This window comes from Nannobrachium achirus (assembly GCF_963921795.1).
Source record: "Nannobrachium achirus genome assembly, chromosome: 18".
Taxonomy (NCBI): Eukaryota; Metazoa; Chordata; class Actinopteri; order Myctophiformes; family Myctophidae; genus Nannobrachium; species Nannobrachium achirus.
Window position 1 is genome coordinate 38,817,976 of NC_137825.1, and position 17,894 is coordinate 38,835,869.

The following is a 17,894-nucleotide window of genomic DNA, read 5'->3' on the forward strand; positions in this document are numbered from 1 at the left end:
TCTCTCTCTCTCTCTCTCTCTCTCTTTCTCTCTCTCTCTCTTCTCTCTCTCCTCTCTCTCTCTCTCTAACCCCCCCCTTCCCTCTTGAAACCCGATACTCTTGTGACCATGATGACAAACTCACTCTACAGAGGATTGCGCAATAGGTATTGCGAAATAAGCATACAAACACAAACTGTACGGTAAATATGCATTTTGAAAAGATGACACTAAGTGGATTACGTTCAGCATAGCATGCAGTATATATTTCTGTAATAATGGTGACTTCCAACACGACCGAATGTCGGGAACCGCCGAACAGAATCCGTCTTTGGCCGTTTTGAGTTGGTGTGGCTGAGATGTATTATCTTGCTTATGCTTATTTTAAATCGCTCTGGATTAAGAGCGTCTGCTAAATGCCTAAATTGTAAATTGTACCTAACCTGTTGAGTCTAAATGGAAGTACTGGATTTTGGCAGAGGCACCACCCAAGGAAGTGACGGATCTGTTTATATTGTTTGTGCACGAAACACGTGTTGTGATTGGTCAAAAAATAAGAGTTTACGGGGGAAGTGCAAAAGTCCCACCCTAAATAGCTCAAGGAAGCGAATATAATGTGGCGCCACTTCTCCATTGAACTCAAGTGTGCGGCCGATATGTACTTTTTTGACGCCTTATTAATTGTGTGCTCGTTCTACATAGACACTCTGTATTAAGTGATGACCTGGTTTTTCTCCTCGAGTCTTGTTTGGGTAAATACAATTTTTAACCCATTAAGACCAGAGGCCGATTCTACAAATGCCTTCTCAAATCAGTAGTTCTCACACTTTTAAGATTTTAAAGCTTTTATATCTTCTATTTTTGAATAGCCAACGCAAAACTATAAAATGACGCAGATGCTTTCTCGGGAAGCAGAAGAACCTTGAACACAAACAGACAGACAGACAGACAGACAGACAGACAGGCAGGCAGACAGACAGACAGACAGACATTCAATGCATTCAATGACAAGTTCTATACTAGGAGATGTAGGTCACTCAAACAGGTGCAATACACCATTATACAGTCAGACAAATTCATTTCCCAATGACCTTAAAAAAGGTAGTACAACATTATCTACAAATTAATCACAACAATTACTATTATTATTGTCATTATCGTTTATCTTAAGGGGCAAGTTTACAACACCAACTAGACTGTCTGCTCTAGACTCCAGGAAAAACATTCATCTTTCAGTAAATATAATGCACAAAGCCAAAACAAATAAATCATTGGAGGGGACTACAGTTGACAACAGACTTATATAAAAATAAAAATAAAATCCTGAACCATGTTTTCCTTCCTTCCTTCCTTCCTACAAAAAAAACAGACTCTCATCCTGGCATCCAGGAATAAACATATTCTTAGATTGGTGAGGAGCTTGCCACTGCGCTGACATATTCCAGACATGAACAGCGGAATAAAACTTAATTGTTTACTTTCTCAGTGACGGGCAGGACATCGGTAGTAATCAATTAAGAGTTATGCTGAAGCAGAGTTACAAGTCTGCGGCAACTTTAAAGTAACCCAAAGCCATTAAACACATTGGCACAGTCCTCATGTGGGGCTCTGCTATGAGTAAGCCTGTAAAACATTCTGGGTCTTGACCCACGGAATTGGCAAAATAATAACATCATTACGACATACAACCAAACTATATTGTCATACCAATTCCTTTTAGATGGAAACAAAGCAATCACTGTGTCATGGCCCATGATGTTGTGTTTAAGAAATTGTAGAATGTGAACAACCAGTTCTGGAAATGCCAACTCAACCAGGAAATACAACATGGATTCAAACACTCTCCCACACACGCACACAGTATACAGTATCCTCAGTGCTAACATACACACAGTACATGTTTGCACAAGTCGTATACTGTGAGTACATGTGCATGAACACACATGAGCAAACAAATAAGCAAGCAGTGACAGAAGCAGACATACACAAATGGAAGGACTCAAGACTCAAGTGAGGCGCAGGCGCAGGCGCACGCACACGCACACGCACACACACACACACACACACGGCAGCAGTAGCAATTTACATCGATTTGTTGACAATGTTGAGTTACTGTAGGCGACTCACAATCACATAATTACGTGTACACACACACTTTACACTCAACAAGCATTAAAAGGGTGAAGGGCTACAACAGATAAACGACCATCCTTAAACCTCACACAAGTCTTAAATCTGCATAATGGAGCAAACAAAGAGTAACGTAAGACAGAATGAGTTCTTGTGAGCTCTTCCACAATACGCGATGGCCCCCAAAGACCACTATACCAGTAAGACTCCCTAATCGGGAGATAAGCGACCGTAGGTGGCTTATCTCCACAAATAGGGCAAAAATTTGTTTTTCCAAAATCTTCCTGATCCATGTTGATGACATGAGTGTAGACATGCTGTGTAGTGATTTTCGTGATTTTAGGGCAAAATCTGTAGGAGCAGTGTCCAAAAATGTGTTTTTAAAAATCGGCCTGAAGGTGGCGCTATATGGGACAGATTCATGGTGATGGGATGAGTGTAGACATACTGTGTAGCGATTTGCGTGATTTTAGGGCAAAAACTGTAGGAGCAGTGTCCAAAAATGTGTTTTAAAAATCGGCCTCATGGTGGCGCTAGAAGAGGGCCATGTGAGAAATGAGGGGTGGGGTGTCCGCGTTGCCTTGGCGGACGAATAGGTACCAGCCCCGGCTCTCCCGGACCCTCCTAGCCCGAGTTACGGCATTTTATGTGAGCTGCAGTGGAGGGGGTCCTCCACTGGGGGCGCCACCACTTTTGCATCCGTTCTGGAGCACCAGGAGTCGGTGGTCCCCGGGAATTCCCCGTGAGCAGCCCCGTTGGGGTGGTCATTTGGTCATTTTTGCACATTTGGTAATTTTTTACATCTGGGGGTCCCTCAGGGACCTGGGGGTCCCTGGAGCTCCGGGGGTCCTTGGAGGTTGTAGTTTGGCAGCCAAGGAGCGTGTGTGCAAAATTTGGCATGGATCGGGGCAACGGTTGCGGAGATATGAGCAGGGCAATAGTGTGACGTGTGAGGTGTGACAGACAGACAGATGGACAGACTGACTCACTCACTCACTCACAGTTTGTGCAGGTTTTGATAGTAAGTGCGACCTACGGTCGCAACAACCCCATGCAGAGCTTCAGACACCTGCCAGCCGACATTTAGCATTTCATTGCTGTTGTCGGGTGGAAACCTTGTACTGTATGTCCAAAATCGATAAACCAATACATTGGAAGTAGTGAGAATAGCCAAGCTCTACAAGCTCACAATGCGTTGCATCACAACATGTTATTGTGAGCTTGTAGATCTGCTATTTCACAACTTTGATATACTTGTATATAATACTCACTACTTTTATATAATATTCATTGTCTAATATGATAGTGTATATGATGCATATTTGAGTACACTGATCTAGTCTTCAGATCATCATGAACTGATGCAGACAAATCTTTTGTTTTTAACGCTTCTGTAGCTACCTAATCCTATTTCCTAGGATACCCCATTGGGAGGACGTGAAGGCTGACTACCTATTGAACAACAACAAGGATTTAATTCCTCTCATTTGATTTGAGCTACAGCACCATTAGATGTACTGTGGCAAACTAAAGTGCGTGAGGCATCTTTGGTGTCGCATAATAGAAACGTTAATGAACATTGATAAGTTCACTTTCTATTCATACAGGTGGTTTTGAATCACCGCGCACAAACACACACTCATGGTAGCACATAAGGGTCCATCTGGATCCATGTTTACACTCTCAAGATTTAAATTAACAATGTATAATTTACTAACCCAAATCCACTTGTAACGCTAAGAGTGTACAACTGTAACCAACTGGACCCTTACCGGGTCCATTTGGTTACATTTGCCCACTCTCAGAGTTAAATTATCACAAAGGATTTTACTCTACGGCAGACGCAGTGGACTTAAGTCACCGTTGCCTGTACTCAACTGTACTCACTGATCAGCTTGTAGTCCGTTCTGTGAGAGGGCTTCATGGTTGGCAGATTCAGCTGAGCGCTCAGGTTGGCAGTCGCCTCCCACACTGACAGCTCAGTGCCCGAGTGAAACAAATACACTTGTCCACATTTCAGCTGAGAGTCCCTTGCAGCTGTTCTCCCTGCCTCTCTCTCCCTCTCTCGCTCTCTCTCTCTGTCTCTCTCTCTCTCTCTCTGCCTGCCTTTCTCTGTCACTCTCTTTCCCTCTCTCTCTCTTTCTCGGTTTCTATGCCGCTCTATCGCTCCCTCTCTCTCTCCGACTGTCCAGCCTATTTCTTTCTCCCACTCCCTATTTCTTTCATTACTTGAACTTTCTAATTTGAATTGTGATTCCTCTCTCTCTCTCACCTGCTTTACGCTCTGTTCCTCTCCTCAACAAACCATTTCTCTCTCTCCCTCCCTTCTCTCCCCTCCCACTCTTCACTGACAGCATACATAGTTTACAGCCATGTGCTAGAGTTAGAGGAGCCAACTTACTGCATAGTACACAAACACGCACAGGCTAGTGCTAAATGATTGGGGGAAAATATCTAACTGCGATTTTTCAGACTAATATTGCGATTGCGGTTCAATTCATGTTTTAATCTTCTTTTAGCCAAGCTGCCATTCTATGTACCGTACCGTTAACATCATACAGTACCACAACATTAAGCTCCAGTTCACACCAATGATTCATGCATGATGCAACAAAAATTACAATACACTGCAGAGAGAAATCGCAGCTGAATTAACGAAACAAAGAAAGCTTTTCCCTTTTTTTTAGGAATTAAAAAAGCCATAATGTACAGTACGTGTATGGAAGAGGGGCTGGGTTCAAGGTTGACGCAACCGCAAGATAATTTTGCTGGGGGACCCCCTGGAACTCCTCGGACCCCACTTTCAGAACTACCGGACTAGAACAGCGGAGAAACAATGCAGTAGCAAACCTTCGCCCACTGCTTTGAAAACCAATCCTGAAAACGTCCCAATAAGGAGGACCACCGGACCCTAACGTCTTTGGATTGGTTCTGCAATGCTGTTATTTTTCATATTTCCAAATAGTTACAACACACACACACATACTTCTTGCCCACACCCCTCCACACACACACACATAAACACTGCCAAACACATGCACACAGGGCCACGCTCAAATACACACACAAAAGCCATCCGACTGACAGTGCATTAGCGAGGTGTTCCTAACATAAACAGTGTTGTGTTGACACAGAAGCTCCATGAAACAAAAACATGTTTCTCATAAGGACATACACGACACAGTACAGTGATCTCCCCATTCGTCAGTTTCTATACCTGAACGTGCGTGTGCGCATTCGTCCGTGCGTACGTGCATTTAATGTTGTGCCTGTGCATACACATCTGCGTGTTCAAGTAAGCACGGCATATACACCTAAGTGCATGCATGCATACAGTAAATGCACATAATATGCAGTATACAGTACATGTACGTGCATTACGTGCATTATGTGCATTACGTGCATACGTGCATTACACAAAGAGAGTAAAATCCCCAGTGTTAATTTAACTCTGACACCATTTTGGTCCATTTTATGCCCTCAGAATTTATGTCCACTTTGACCTTGGCTTACCCTCATCTATTCTTGTTGTCTTTATTCTTTCCAGAAAGTATTTGGTTTTATGGGTGTCAAGATCACATCACAACACAGCAGCACTGATGTAGGCCTGCAACAGTTAATCCAACTGCGTTAATCTATACTTAATCTATCTTCTATCAATAATAGATTTGAATGGAAATAAAGTTAGACATTTTGCTTCCATCTACAAGCTCACATCGCACTGTGATGTCAAGCATTGTGGACTTGTTGCGACCATCAGGTCGCAGTTGCTGTCAAAACCTCGACCAGCTGTCCGTCTGTCAGTCCGTCAGTCACACGTCACACGTCACACTTTTGCCCTGCTCATATCTCCGCAACCGTTGGCCCGATCCATGCCAACTTTTGCACACACACTTTTTGCCTGCCAAACTACAATCAATTCTCACATGGCCCTCTTCTAGCGCCACCATGAGGCCGATTCTTGCAAAACACTGCTCCTACAAATTTTGCCCTAAAATCACGCAAATCGCTACACACTTGCTATACACTCATGTCATCAACATGGATCTGTCCCATTTAGCCCCACCTTCAGGCCGATTTTTTAAAACACATTTTTGGACACTACTCCTACAGATTTTGCCCTAAAATCACGCAAATCGCTACACGGTATGTCTACACTCATGTCATCAACATGGATCTGTCCCATATAGCGCCACCATCAGGCCAAAAAACAATTTTTTGGACACTGCTCCTACACATTTTGGCCTAAAATCACGCTCCCGATTAGGAAGTCTTACTGGTTGATATGCAATTCAACAGGCTAAACACATTTTGCCTGACACATTGTAGGACAAAGTCAATTACAAAAAAATCTATTCAAATGATTTTGCTGCGATTAATTGAGATATACTGTATATCACCAAGAAGATAATCGATAGCTGCAGCCCTACATTGACCCCCCCCCCCCCCCCCACCACCACCACCATGCAAGGGGCTCATAGACACCAACCTTCACCATAAAACACTCTTCATTTAGTTTCCTGGTTGCTCGTCTCCTACTGTCTAAAATCACACACACACACGTGTCACACCGCCACAAGATTACATGTCACTGACCGTCTGACGCACATCAGAGGAACCGGCGACGTTTCCAGATTATTACGGCCGCACGTGGCAGCTGGAGAATGTAAAGAAAAACATTCCACCTATCACCACTTAATGTTAAAGCTCTGAAAATATAACTACAGCCACACAGACCATTATGCCGGTAATCCTCCAAGGCATTTGGGACCAGAGCCATTGATAGACTGGATGTGGTACGTTGTGTTGGACTATCTCCAACCGGGAGAGTAGATTTAATGTCTAATTTATAATCCATCACACCACAGTGTCCGCCGCTGAAAATAGACAATCTACAGGCTCACAATGTGTTGCGGTTAACTAGACCATTTTCATTCATGTTCAGGGACATATTATTATTATTATTTTTTTTTTTATATTTGTTTTTGGGCTTTTTATGCCTTTATTTGATAGGACAGGTAGACTGACAGGAAATGGGGGGAGAGATGGGGAGTGACATGCGGCAAAGGTCGTCCGGATCGGGAATCGAACCGGCGACGCCGTCAGGCATCAATGCCTATGTGGTATGCGCCTGGACCAGTAGGCCAGCAGGCGACCCCAGGGACAAGTTTTCATTTTGTGCCAGAGCGCTTGTACTGTAGACTGACTAAGTAAACACAGCCATACGACTAAGTATAAATCAGGCTTACGGGTTGGCTGCATTAGTGCAAAGGTACAACAATTCACAGAACAACATTCAAGATCAATAGTATTATACATAGGGAAAGGTTTCAGCCCGATTATAGCATCACTGATTTCCATAATAAAAAGTAGTGATTTCATATTTCACCATATAAGCTTGGCTACCAATATAAAGAATACAAGTGCATCTGTTTCTCTCTGTGTGTCTAATTGTATTACGAGCAGGCCCACAAGGGTTTCAGACGATAGAAGCACATGCAGAAGCATTTAACACTTTATCTGCCAATAACGCCAAACACGTTTTCATAGTGTGGTAACTTACCACACTGTTTATTGACAGCTTTGCCAAGTTGTAAAAATAGAAAAGATAAAAGTAGTTCCATAACTACGAAACAACAGAGGAAAGGCTTGAAACCACTGTCAAATTTAGAAAATTACCATCCTTGATTTCAAAGTAAAACAAATATAAATTTGAAAATTAACTGCCAGGACAAAATGGTGACCTTTTTTGAGCAGTCTTAATTATTCCTTGATGCTAGCACAGGCTACAGTACATAGCTGTATCATATTGATGGGGTTGAGCTATTTTGGCAGTATTTACTGTATCATCAAAGGTCACGTATTAGGGGTTAAACCACTGAGAACTGGACTAGCACCATACATGGACAAAGAAAAGCAAACATTATTTGAAAAACTAAAACTAAAGCTTGGACAAGAAGACGTCTCCAACTTTGGTATAATGAAAGTGACATCCCCTAGAAGAATTGATAAAATGAAAAAAAAAAAAAAAAAAACAATCACCATGGACAGCTCTGGATAACCTATAAACTCACTCAATTTATCATTTGAATTAATTCAAGCTCCATTCATATTTTTTGATGCTGCTGTTATTATGACTATCAGCTCTTATTTAAGCAGGAAAGTTGACGAGGAACATTCATACGCACAGTTATGCCTGCAGAACACTCCAAACAAAGTCGAACTTATTCTGGATTCGGCAGGTCATGCCGAAATGAACAAGGTTCTGCGAGGATGACACAGTTTTACACTAGACTAGGGCTATCATCATGATCATATAAGTTAATGACGATTAACGGTCTAAAACATGTACTACGGCCAAAACAGGCCAAGCATTTACAGATTTTACTGCACTGACTCATCTCAGTCTTACCTCAGTCCCAGTCTAAACCTATCGTCCCTATTCTGGCCATGTCACCATATATCATTAGACAAACATAGGGGTTCAATGGGCCAAAAATAGGTGAGCATTTGGTCACCACCTTATGTCTAGTGTCATGTACACTGTGCAGTACCTGCAGATTTATACATAGACATTAAAAGGTAGACGCCTCCTCTGGCTCTGGGGCGTTGGTAAAAGAGGACTGGCAAGCTTCCAGAATTCTGAAGGACGCTTCCTTGTGCGTCACAGAATGGGATGCTCGGTAGGCCAATCAGACTCCCCCTTTCCCACTGCAGGGGCCAGAGTGCCTTCCACAGTTCCGTGCTTCCGCCAGTCCTGTTCTACCAGTATGAACTGCAGCGGATGAGGTATCTAGCTTTTTATATCTGTGGGTTTATTGCGACCGTTAGGGAGCAGTTTACTACCAAAACCTCCACCGGCCGTCCGTCCGTCCGTCACACGTCACACGTCACACCTTTGTTTGTGTACGGTGTGATGTTATATATCTTCAGTATGACATCACACCACATGTGTACACAAACCTTTGTGTACGTTGCTGTGGCAACAGTCTGTTGTTGCTGGTCTGTTAGTGTACGTTAGCAACCACCTTAGCAACCATGGTTTTACCCTAGCAACCAACTGTTTACCATAGCAACCATGTTTTTTTACCCTAGCAACCAACTGGGCATAAAAGGGATTCTTTTAGGGATCTCCATATATGGGCATAAAAGGGATTCTGTTGGATTCTGTTAGGGATCTCCATATATGGGCATAAAAGGGATTCTGTTAGCTGTTAGTGATCTCCATATATGGGCATAAAAGGGATGCCGTTAGGGATCTCCATATATGGGCATAAAAGGGATTCTGTTAGGGATCTCCATATATGGGCATGAAAGGGATTATGTTAGGGATCTCCATATATGGGCATAAAAGGGATTGTATCCCAGATGATGCCCTGTTAGGAGATCCACACTAACAGAATCCATATATGGTCCTACCGACAGCTGCTATAAGCCAACCCTGGCGATAAGGTCTGAGTCGAAGAAATGCTTCTTTCCTGGCAAGAATTGCCCCTTTATACTGTAGGGCTCGTTTGTGTATTGTATGACATCACGCCACATCATCGGCTGAGGACTGTGTGATGTCATCATATCTCCATATATGGAGACATAAGTTGCTCATGCCCAAATATGGGCTGGTGAGGTCAGACTGTCAAACTGTCAACTGCCCGTATGTCTTGATAATTGGTAAAACAAACTTTTGGCCTATTTGTGGAGATAAGCGACCAACGGTCGCTTATCTCCCGATTAGGGAGTCTTACTGGTATATACATGTATGTACATATACTGTATGTGGATGTCTTAGATTTTTGCCTCTCCTTAACATGTTTTTCTTTGAGGTTAGATATTTCCTCCTTGCCCTCCATTGCCCCCCCCCCCCCTTTGCTTTTTCTCTTTCTGGAAACACAAATAAAACTTTCATTCACTTCTTTACACCGGTTATGTGACAATAAAGCTGATTGTGAAGATATAAGCAGTTTCACACAGCTTGAAACTAGAAAACCAAAGAATCTCTTATATCAGGCACCAAGACAGACACACAAGTCAGTCTTTAACACATTCCCCGCCATTTAACAATACCTTCGTACTCTACCATGCCTCCAGTCTCCATAGACTTCCATGTAATTCATAGTGCACGGATCATGCACACCCATGCCTAGATAATGCACCACGTGTGTCCACATTGCTCACAGCTTTCAAACAAAAAAATCCGAATGGAAATCCGTTCTGGCATTCATGAGATAGAAGCCATTATGTTTTCCTAAAATGTAAACAAAGATGGCTGCCATGTTTGATAGATGGGGTTGCTATGGGGGTTAAACATGCAATTTCGCGATTTCTATCATGCCTACTACATTTTTTTTCAAAAAATTGAAAAAAAAATATTTTTTGAAAAAAAAATATTTTTTTTTTCAAAATGGCGGAAATTCTCGGGACTATCGGGCCTGGCAGGGAAAGACATTGAAATAATCTCGGGACTATCGGGCCTGGCATGCAATGAGTTAAAGGGCCACTTCACCTCTGGGACAACCATATCTTATTTTATTGTTGTTTGGGACACGATCAACACAATCCTGTGTTATTTTTTGTGTTCAATCTGTGTTTTTAGATATTTTAGTATTTCAGCATGACTAGTGATGCATTTTGCATCATCAATGATGCGTTTTGCATCATATGATTGTGTTGATCGTGTCCCAAACAACAATAAAATAAGATTAGGTTCTCCCAGAGGTGAAGTGGCCCTTTAAGGACACAGTCATTGTAGATCATTGTACCTAGATTTTGGCATACAGAATATTTTGCTTCTAGGTGAACATCTGGTGAAAATATATATCAGTAATATAATAATTAAATTATAGGGGTGCTGATGGCCTAGCGGTTAGGGCGCATACCACATAGGCTCTAATGCCTACGGGCTCAGGAATGTTGTTTATAAAACAGTGGTTCTCAAGGTAGGGTCCAGCAAACCTCAAGGTTTCCTTGAGGGGTGTTCCAAATGGACACTTTACAGGTCTGTAACTCTGAGAGAATACAAATGGAACCAAATGGACCCGTTCTATTTATATACTCTCAGAGTTGTGGAGGGGTTTAGTTCATCAAATTAAAGAGCTTGAGAACCACTGAGATAAAACATTGAGCATCCAACTGACACTGAGAACTCTGTTTCTGTTTACATTGCACGGAGTGACTCATCAACTTTCAGTTCGGACACACACAGCACCTGCTGATGTGATTGACAGGCCCTGAAAGGCCTCTTGAGGAGCTACAAGGCTGCGTGGGTCTGGAGCCTTAATTACTTCCCGGAGAACCCAGAAGAACCCTGTGTGTGTGTGTGTGTGTGTGTGTGTGTGTGTGTGTGTGTGTGTGTGTGTGTGTGTGTGTGTGTGTGTGTGTGTGTGTGTGTGTGTGTGTGTGTGTGCGCGTGCGTGCGTGTGAAAGGGGGGGGGGGGGGGGTTCTATTCCACTTCCCGGACTCCTATAAAAAAAATGATTGCATCATAACGTTGAAGCCTAATGTAGTGTACTGTATGTGTGTGCGTGCGTGCGTGCGTGCGTGCGTGCGTGCGTGCGTCTAAGTAATACTTGGAGGTCATGGAAAGGCCAAAAGACATCTATGCAAGTTGTCATAAACCAACATATACTGAATTAATCTGTCTGTGTAGATCTGCGTGCGTGCATACGTACGCGCGTGCGTGCACTGTTGAAACCTCATCAGTGGTGCAGAACAGACAGCCTGTCACCTGGCATGTGGCCAGAGGCAGTGGATGTACGAGGATCAGCTTACATTAAAGTCATAAGTTACATCAGTGCAGAGGAGCTGGACACACAACTAGCCAACTGACCCATACACAGTCCAGAGAGAGAGAGAGAGATTGAGTGGAAAGAAATGCCAAGGAAACCATCGTGGAAACGAATCTCGACGGTTCATGGCAGAGACTCTCAAAGTGAGGTCCAAGGAGGTTCCAGGGGGTCCCCAACAAAATGAGTTGATACAGTATGTCAGGGTTCTCCAATTAGTTTTCCCCAAGGGCCGAATTATGTCTAGGGTACCAAGCCGAGGGCCACAACATTGCAGGGGGCGACGGTGGCGTTCCTGCTACTCCAGCGACTGCGACAGTTCAGATATCGTTGTTGTCGGGTGAAAATCTTGTATGTCCAAAACCATTCGTTTTGCATTTATCATTTTAAAAATTATTTAAATTAGTGAAAACAGCCGATCTACAAGCACACAACGCCTCGCACCGCAAGGCGTTGTGTGCTTGTAGATCTGCTGTTTTCACTACTTTTGTGCGACGGCCTTGTCTGATTTGCGAAAGAACGTACAAATTTGGAGATACGAGATTTCCACCCGACAACGACGATATACTAGTGTTGTTGCTGCTCTTATACCACCATTATTACTGGGGTTGGTGTGGGCCAGACAGTAGCCCCCCACGGGCTGCAAATGGCCCGCGGGCCGCCTATTGGGGAACCCTGCAGTATGTTATGAAAATCTGTTTGACCACTTCAACCCTATATATAATGGCTATTTGAAAATGGTCGATCAACAAGATCACAATTGCTACTGCTATTAGTATTAGCTGCTTGCTATTTTCAACATTGAACATTATGGGAAGAAAAAAAAAGATCCGTGGCACAAAATATTCCATGGCCAAATTAATATTAACGTGGGAAAATAAATTCACAGCTACATGTTTTACTTACTCACACAGGAGATCAGATACTTAAATCCTAGTCTAGTCCTCAAAAGAACACACAGGATCCCCAGCGGTATCTATCCCAGTGAAATGGCGTCTACCTTCATAAGCTAGAAGCCTCAAGCCGTTCGAGAACCAGAGACTCAAGAAGAAATGCTAACAATACCAAGTCACTGTGTGTGTACGCTCGCGTACGCACGCACACACATGTATGTGCGTGTGCGGTCAAGGTATCGTTTGAAGCTAATCAAAAGAGGCTGGCTCAGATCTTTGAAGTGACCTTGGCTCTTGAAACCCCAGTATACTCTGATGTGAAGAAGATGCAGGGCTGTGGAGTGGTTCTGAATGTGGCAAGAAGAAGCTTTCACCTCGCTCTGTATGTGCGTGTGTGTGTGTGTGTGTGTGTGTGTGTGTGTGTGTGTGTGTGTGTGTGTGTGTGTGTGTGTGTGTGTGTGTGTGTGTGTGTGTGTGTGTGTGTGTGTGTGTGTGTGTGTGAAACGGAGAAAGTGATAAGAGGAAGCAGACAAGGAACAGGGAGACCAGTGGGATCAAGCAGGGTCCAGAGACTCTGTAGTTCTGTGCTGGGTTTTTTCCCCCCAGTGTAACCAGAACCATGTCTGAAGGGGTTTTCACTTCATGAAAGAAGCCAAATTATCCGATTTACAAGCTATTTTCGCCATTTAAAAACGTTTATCCTGGGGACCTTAGCTAACACTGAGCCATAGCGTATGGAAACAAATGAGAACGTGTGCAATATGTCACATGGCATGGCTGACTCTTATAGTGGAAAAGAGCTGTGTCCAGGATAATGTAGGACAGACAAACCACGGGGGACCACAGTGACTCAACTCCAGCCATTTACAGTGTGCTATCCTTCAGCCATGTCAAAACACACTCAGCCAGTGTCACACTGTATCACCCATTTTGTTTCAACATCAAGTGTTCATCCAGGTTCTCTTTCTGACATATTGTATTCTTTTATATTCTCTTTTTTAGGGAGATACTGGCTTTAACTAGAAACTGGAGTTTGTAGCAATACAGATTGAGGCTATTTGGTCTCAGCTCGGCTTACCAGCATAAATAAAGGGTTTAAACACTTCCAATCTGGCAAACATATGTCATTATAGGCATGTTATTAAATAAAAATGTATTAGACGATACATTAATAATAATAATCTCCATATATGGGCATAAAAGGGACAAGGAACACACTGGTTATCATGAGACACAATACAGTATGTCCATATATGGGCATTCCCAGATATGGGAATATGGGAATGAGAATGGGTGTGTGCACACGGGTGCGTGCACATGGGCACTTTGACAGGTATACCCTTTTGCTGAGCTGGTCGAGTCATCACTGATGTCAGAACAGGTCAGCTATATCCATAGATACATGGAGTTTGTGAGGTCAGATGAACCATTCATTCATTCATGCTAGCTTTTGTCAAAGCGTCTCGTCTACCACACTCATTTCTGCGAGGATGCATAGTGCAATGAATGGTCTGTTATTTCTATAGTGCTTTACAATGTAGTGTACCTCCTGAGCCACTGTTGCCCATAGTCACTACTGACGACAAAGTGAACCAGTAAAGATTTCCAAACACACATTACACTCACCTTTGATCAAGGCGTGTCCGGTGGAGCCCTGCGGTGCAGGACAGGGCAGGGCAGAGCGAGCACCGAGGGCAGCCGTGGCCTCCAGCAAGGCTCCGCTCAGTAAAGAGCACACTGACGTCCTCTGGCCCGCGGCACGGTAGAACCTACACACACAAACAAACGGCACATAGACATTCATTAACACAAGACTGATTTATACTTTGTTGTATGGCAATGCTGCGTGCCGAAAATAGTCGATCTACAAGCAAACAATGTGCCGAGCTTGTACATGTTCTATTTTCTGTAAAACATACTGTATATATAAAAATAAAATAAAATCATGTATATTAGGATCCACACAGGACTGGCGGGAATCAATGCAGATCTCAGTTTGACTTCCCGTTTGACTCCAAATTTGGGCTAGGCTTCAGTCCGAACAGAGGCCCTTTGATTTACATTACAAAATGGTGTAACGAAAATACAGTGAAAAAAATACCATGCCTTTACGATCATTTATTTAATGTTTATTAGTTATACGATCATTAAAATATGAATGTTTTGCCAATTATTTAGGGGCCCACTTGTAATATCCTCACAGCCCCCTAGTAGGCCCTGGCAGCCAGAAGGTTTCTAGTTTGATCCAGGCCTTCCTAGTTTGCTAAAAAAAAAAAAAAAAAAAAACAATAACAACACCTGGGCGTCTGAGCTGCAGGATCACACCAGGGATTTAGGCAGGGACTGGGACCGTAGCAGCTGCTGGGAATGGAAGAGGAGCTTGCGCTGGACCGTTGTACTGACCAGCGAGCCACTCTGACACACACACACCCAGGGCAGGCCAGAAGGAGCTTCTTGGAGGGATGGATCAGGTTGCCCTCTTCCTGGTCCAATATGTGTTTCACAACCTGTTGGGAAGAGATGATATGTCATTCTTTTCTGTACAGAATGGACAGCAACAGTGTGACCTGGAAGAAAAGCTCCTCTCTTCCCATTCACTGCGAACTGTTCTGAGAATAGAGTGAAAACAAGAGAAATAACTAACTGAAGCCTTATGGTGTGATTACAAAATTAATAATAGTAACTAATGTCCTTAGTAAGGGTTAATCTGTAGAAAATAGCAGATCTACAAGCTCACAATGCTATTTTCCTGACCTTGTTGAATCCATATTACAAAAAAAGATATATCACCATCACTAATACAAATTGAACTAAGTCTTTTGAAAAAGTAAACTAATTTGAAACTCAACTTCAAACTGTTCTGGGAACAGATTCTAAAAGACAAGAAAAAAAGGAAATGCTTCTCTGAAACTACTGAATCATTCCGCCTCCATACAGTGTAAGTGACCCTTGAGAGACGTCAAACTTCTGAAGAAAGCCATTACAGCAACATTTAGTGGCGATGCAAATGGACGGTAATGTCTTTGGCAAGGACGGGGAGTTGGCAAAAATAGGACGAAATCGATACAGAGGGCCTATATGAGGACCCAGAGTACAATGAAAGCAATACTGCTGAGCCTAATTATTGGAAACACCGTCTTTAATCACTGCCTGAAAATGTTGCAGGAGGAAGGAAGGAAGGAACGGGGGATGAAAGGAAGGAAAGAAGGAAGGAAGGAAGGAAGGAAGGAAGGAAGGAAGGAAGGAAGGAATGGGTTTCCAGCTCTGACATCACTGTGATGTCAGGGGAACCACACTAAAGGAATTTATGCCCATATATGGAGATCCCTGATGTCATCAATATTAAGCCCATATCCAACAGGACTTCATATGGGAATGCCCATATATTCACGGGTTCCATTTGTAGTCCTACAGCGGCCATGTTGAGGACCAACACAGGTGTTCTGATTGGTGTAGAACATTAGTTCTAAGCCAATCAGACAATTTAAAGTTTAAACACCTGTGTTCGTCCTTAACATGGACGGTGTAGGACTACAAATGCAACCCATGAATAGAGCCCATATCTGTGTGGCTGGTTCTAGAGACAGGGATCTCCATATATGTGCATAAAAGGGATTGTATGTATGATGTCAGATACAGACGTCATAGGACTTTCACATAACAAATAACTGAGTAAGCATGTTTGGGTTCTCACTGCATATCTCCATAATACAATACATGGATCTCCATATATGGTTACCAGGGGTCTCCATATATGGGTAACTGGTCCGATATACATCACTGGCCAGATGGCCAAGACATGGCGCGACCTAGGTCTTACTGGTATACTGTATATTGTCAATGTCGCAGAAACCTTGTACAGTATCTCCAAGTTTCGAATTTGTGTGTTTTATTTTTGTAATGTAAATTAAACCCTAGTTCATCATACAAAATGTCACACAAAAGAAGAAAAAAAAGGTAGGTTTTGGACATACAAGGTTTCCACCCGACAAGGACAACATATTTTCTTCTATAGCCACAAATCGACACAAAAAGTGTTTTTTTCTTTCTTTTTTTAAGTCTGATTAGCCCTATACCTCTCTTGTGTAATTTGCAGGCTGTTTCTCTCCCTTCTGCCTTCCCCTATGTATTCTTTCCTCTGCCTCTCTAATATCCATCTCTCCCTATCTGTCCACCCTTCCCTGCTGTCCCTCCTTGGAGGCATTGTCATCTTAGGCAACAGTTTGGTGGAGGACAAATACTGTTTCTTTTGTCACACAAACTGTAGGTAAAGGCATTTATAGAGAAGGGTGCTACAATAGAATATCATAGCAAATATATTGGAAGAAACAAAATATTATTTTGAGCAATAAAATCAAAAGCAGGAAAGGAACACAGGTTTTCAGGAAAATAGAAACATTCTGAAAAAGATAGAAATATTGCAAAATGGTGCATCATCAAATCAGCAGTGTAGCATTACAATTGATTGCATTTTGATTCCAGTTTAACCCACTTTGAGCAGGGGCCCGGCCCACCGGCGAGGTGGTCCGGGCACCCTAGGCTGCAATGCCAGCCTGACAGCGTGTTGCAGGCTCAAATCCCGTTCCTGACGAAATTTGTTACTGTCCTAACAATAAAGGCATAAAAGAACCAAAAATACATATTTAAATTAGAGAACGAGCAGCACAGACAGACAGACAGACAGACAGACAGACAGACAGACAGACAGACACACAAGGCATAGATAATTAGCTGTCTCAATGGGATGGATCGGTTTCCTGCATGGGGAGTTGGCATGGCTCTTGTCAGATCTAAGCCATCCCTAGAGACAGGACATGTACAAGACTGTATGCACGTCCAGATGGAGAGACAGACACAGAAAAGAAAGACAGAAAGGCGGGTATTTCCTCGAAGCAACAGGCCAGTTAAACACTGACCTTCTGACCGGCTTTCCAGAAGTGCATTCTTTTAACTGAATCATTTTTCTGGTAAAACCAAACTGTTCCAGTCAAAACGATACTGTATACATGATGCTAGTAAGTAGTAAATAGAGTTAGGCTGCTATTTAATAGCCGTCCACAAGTGTTTTTTGTTGTTTATCCTTATTAGGCTCAAACATTCAACTTACTGTGT

At 42.9% G+C, this 17,894-nt stretch overlaps 1 protein-coding gene across 2 annotated transcripts in view; it reads right to left on the reverse strand.

The window, feature by feature from the left end:
- Positions 1-17,894, reverse strand: part of plce1 (phospholipase C, epsilon 1) — a 142,347-nt gene that overhangs the window by 72,728 nt on the left and 51,725 nt on the right. For both annotated transcript variants that reach the window (XR_013962992.1, XM_080747797.1), the window contains exons 6-7: positions 15,081-15,289; positions 14,409-14,551 (exon numbers count right to left, since the gene is read on the reverse strand). Coding sequence is in view for 1 of the 2 variants with exons in the window: in XM_080747797.1 (XP_080603923.1) it covers positions 14,409-14,551; positions 15,081-15,289 (352 nt within the window). In the remaining variant the exon portion in view is untranslated. The remainder of the gene's footprint in view (positions 1-14,408; positions 14,552-15,080; positions 15,290-17,894) is intronic.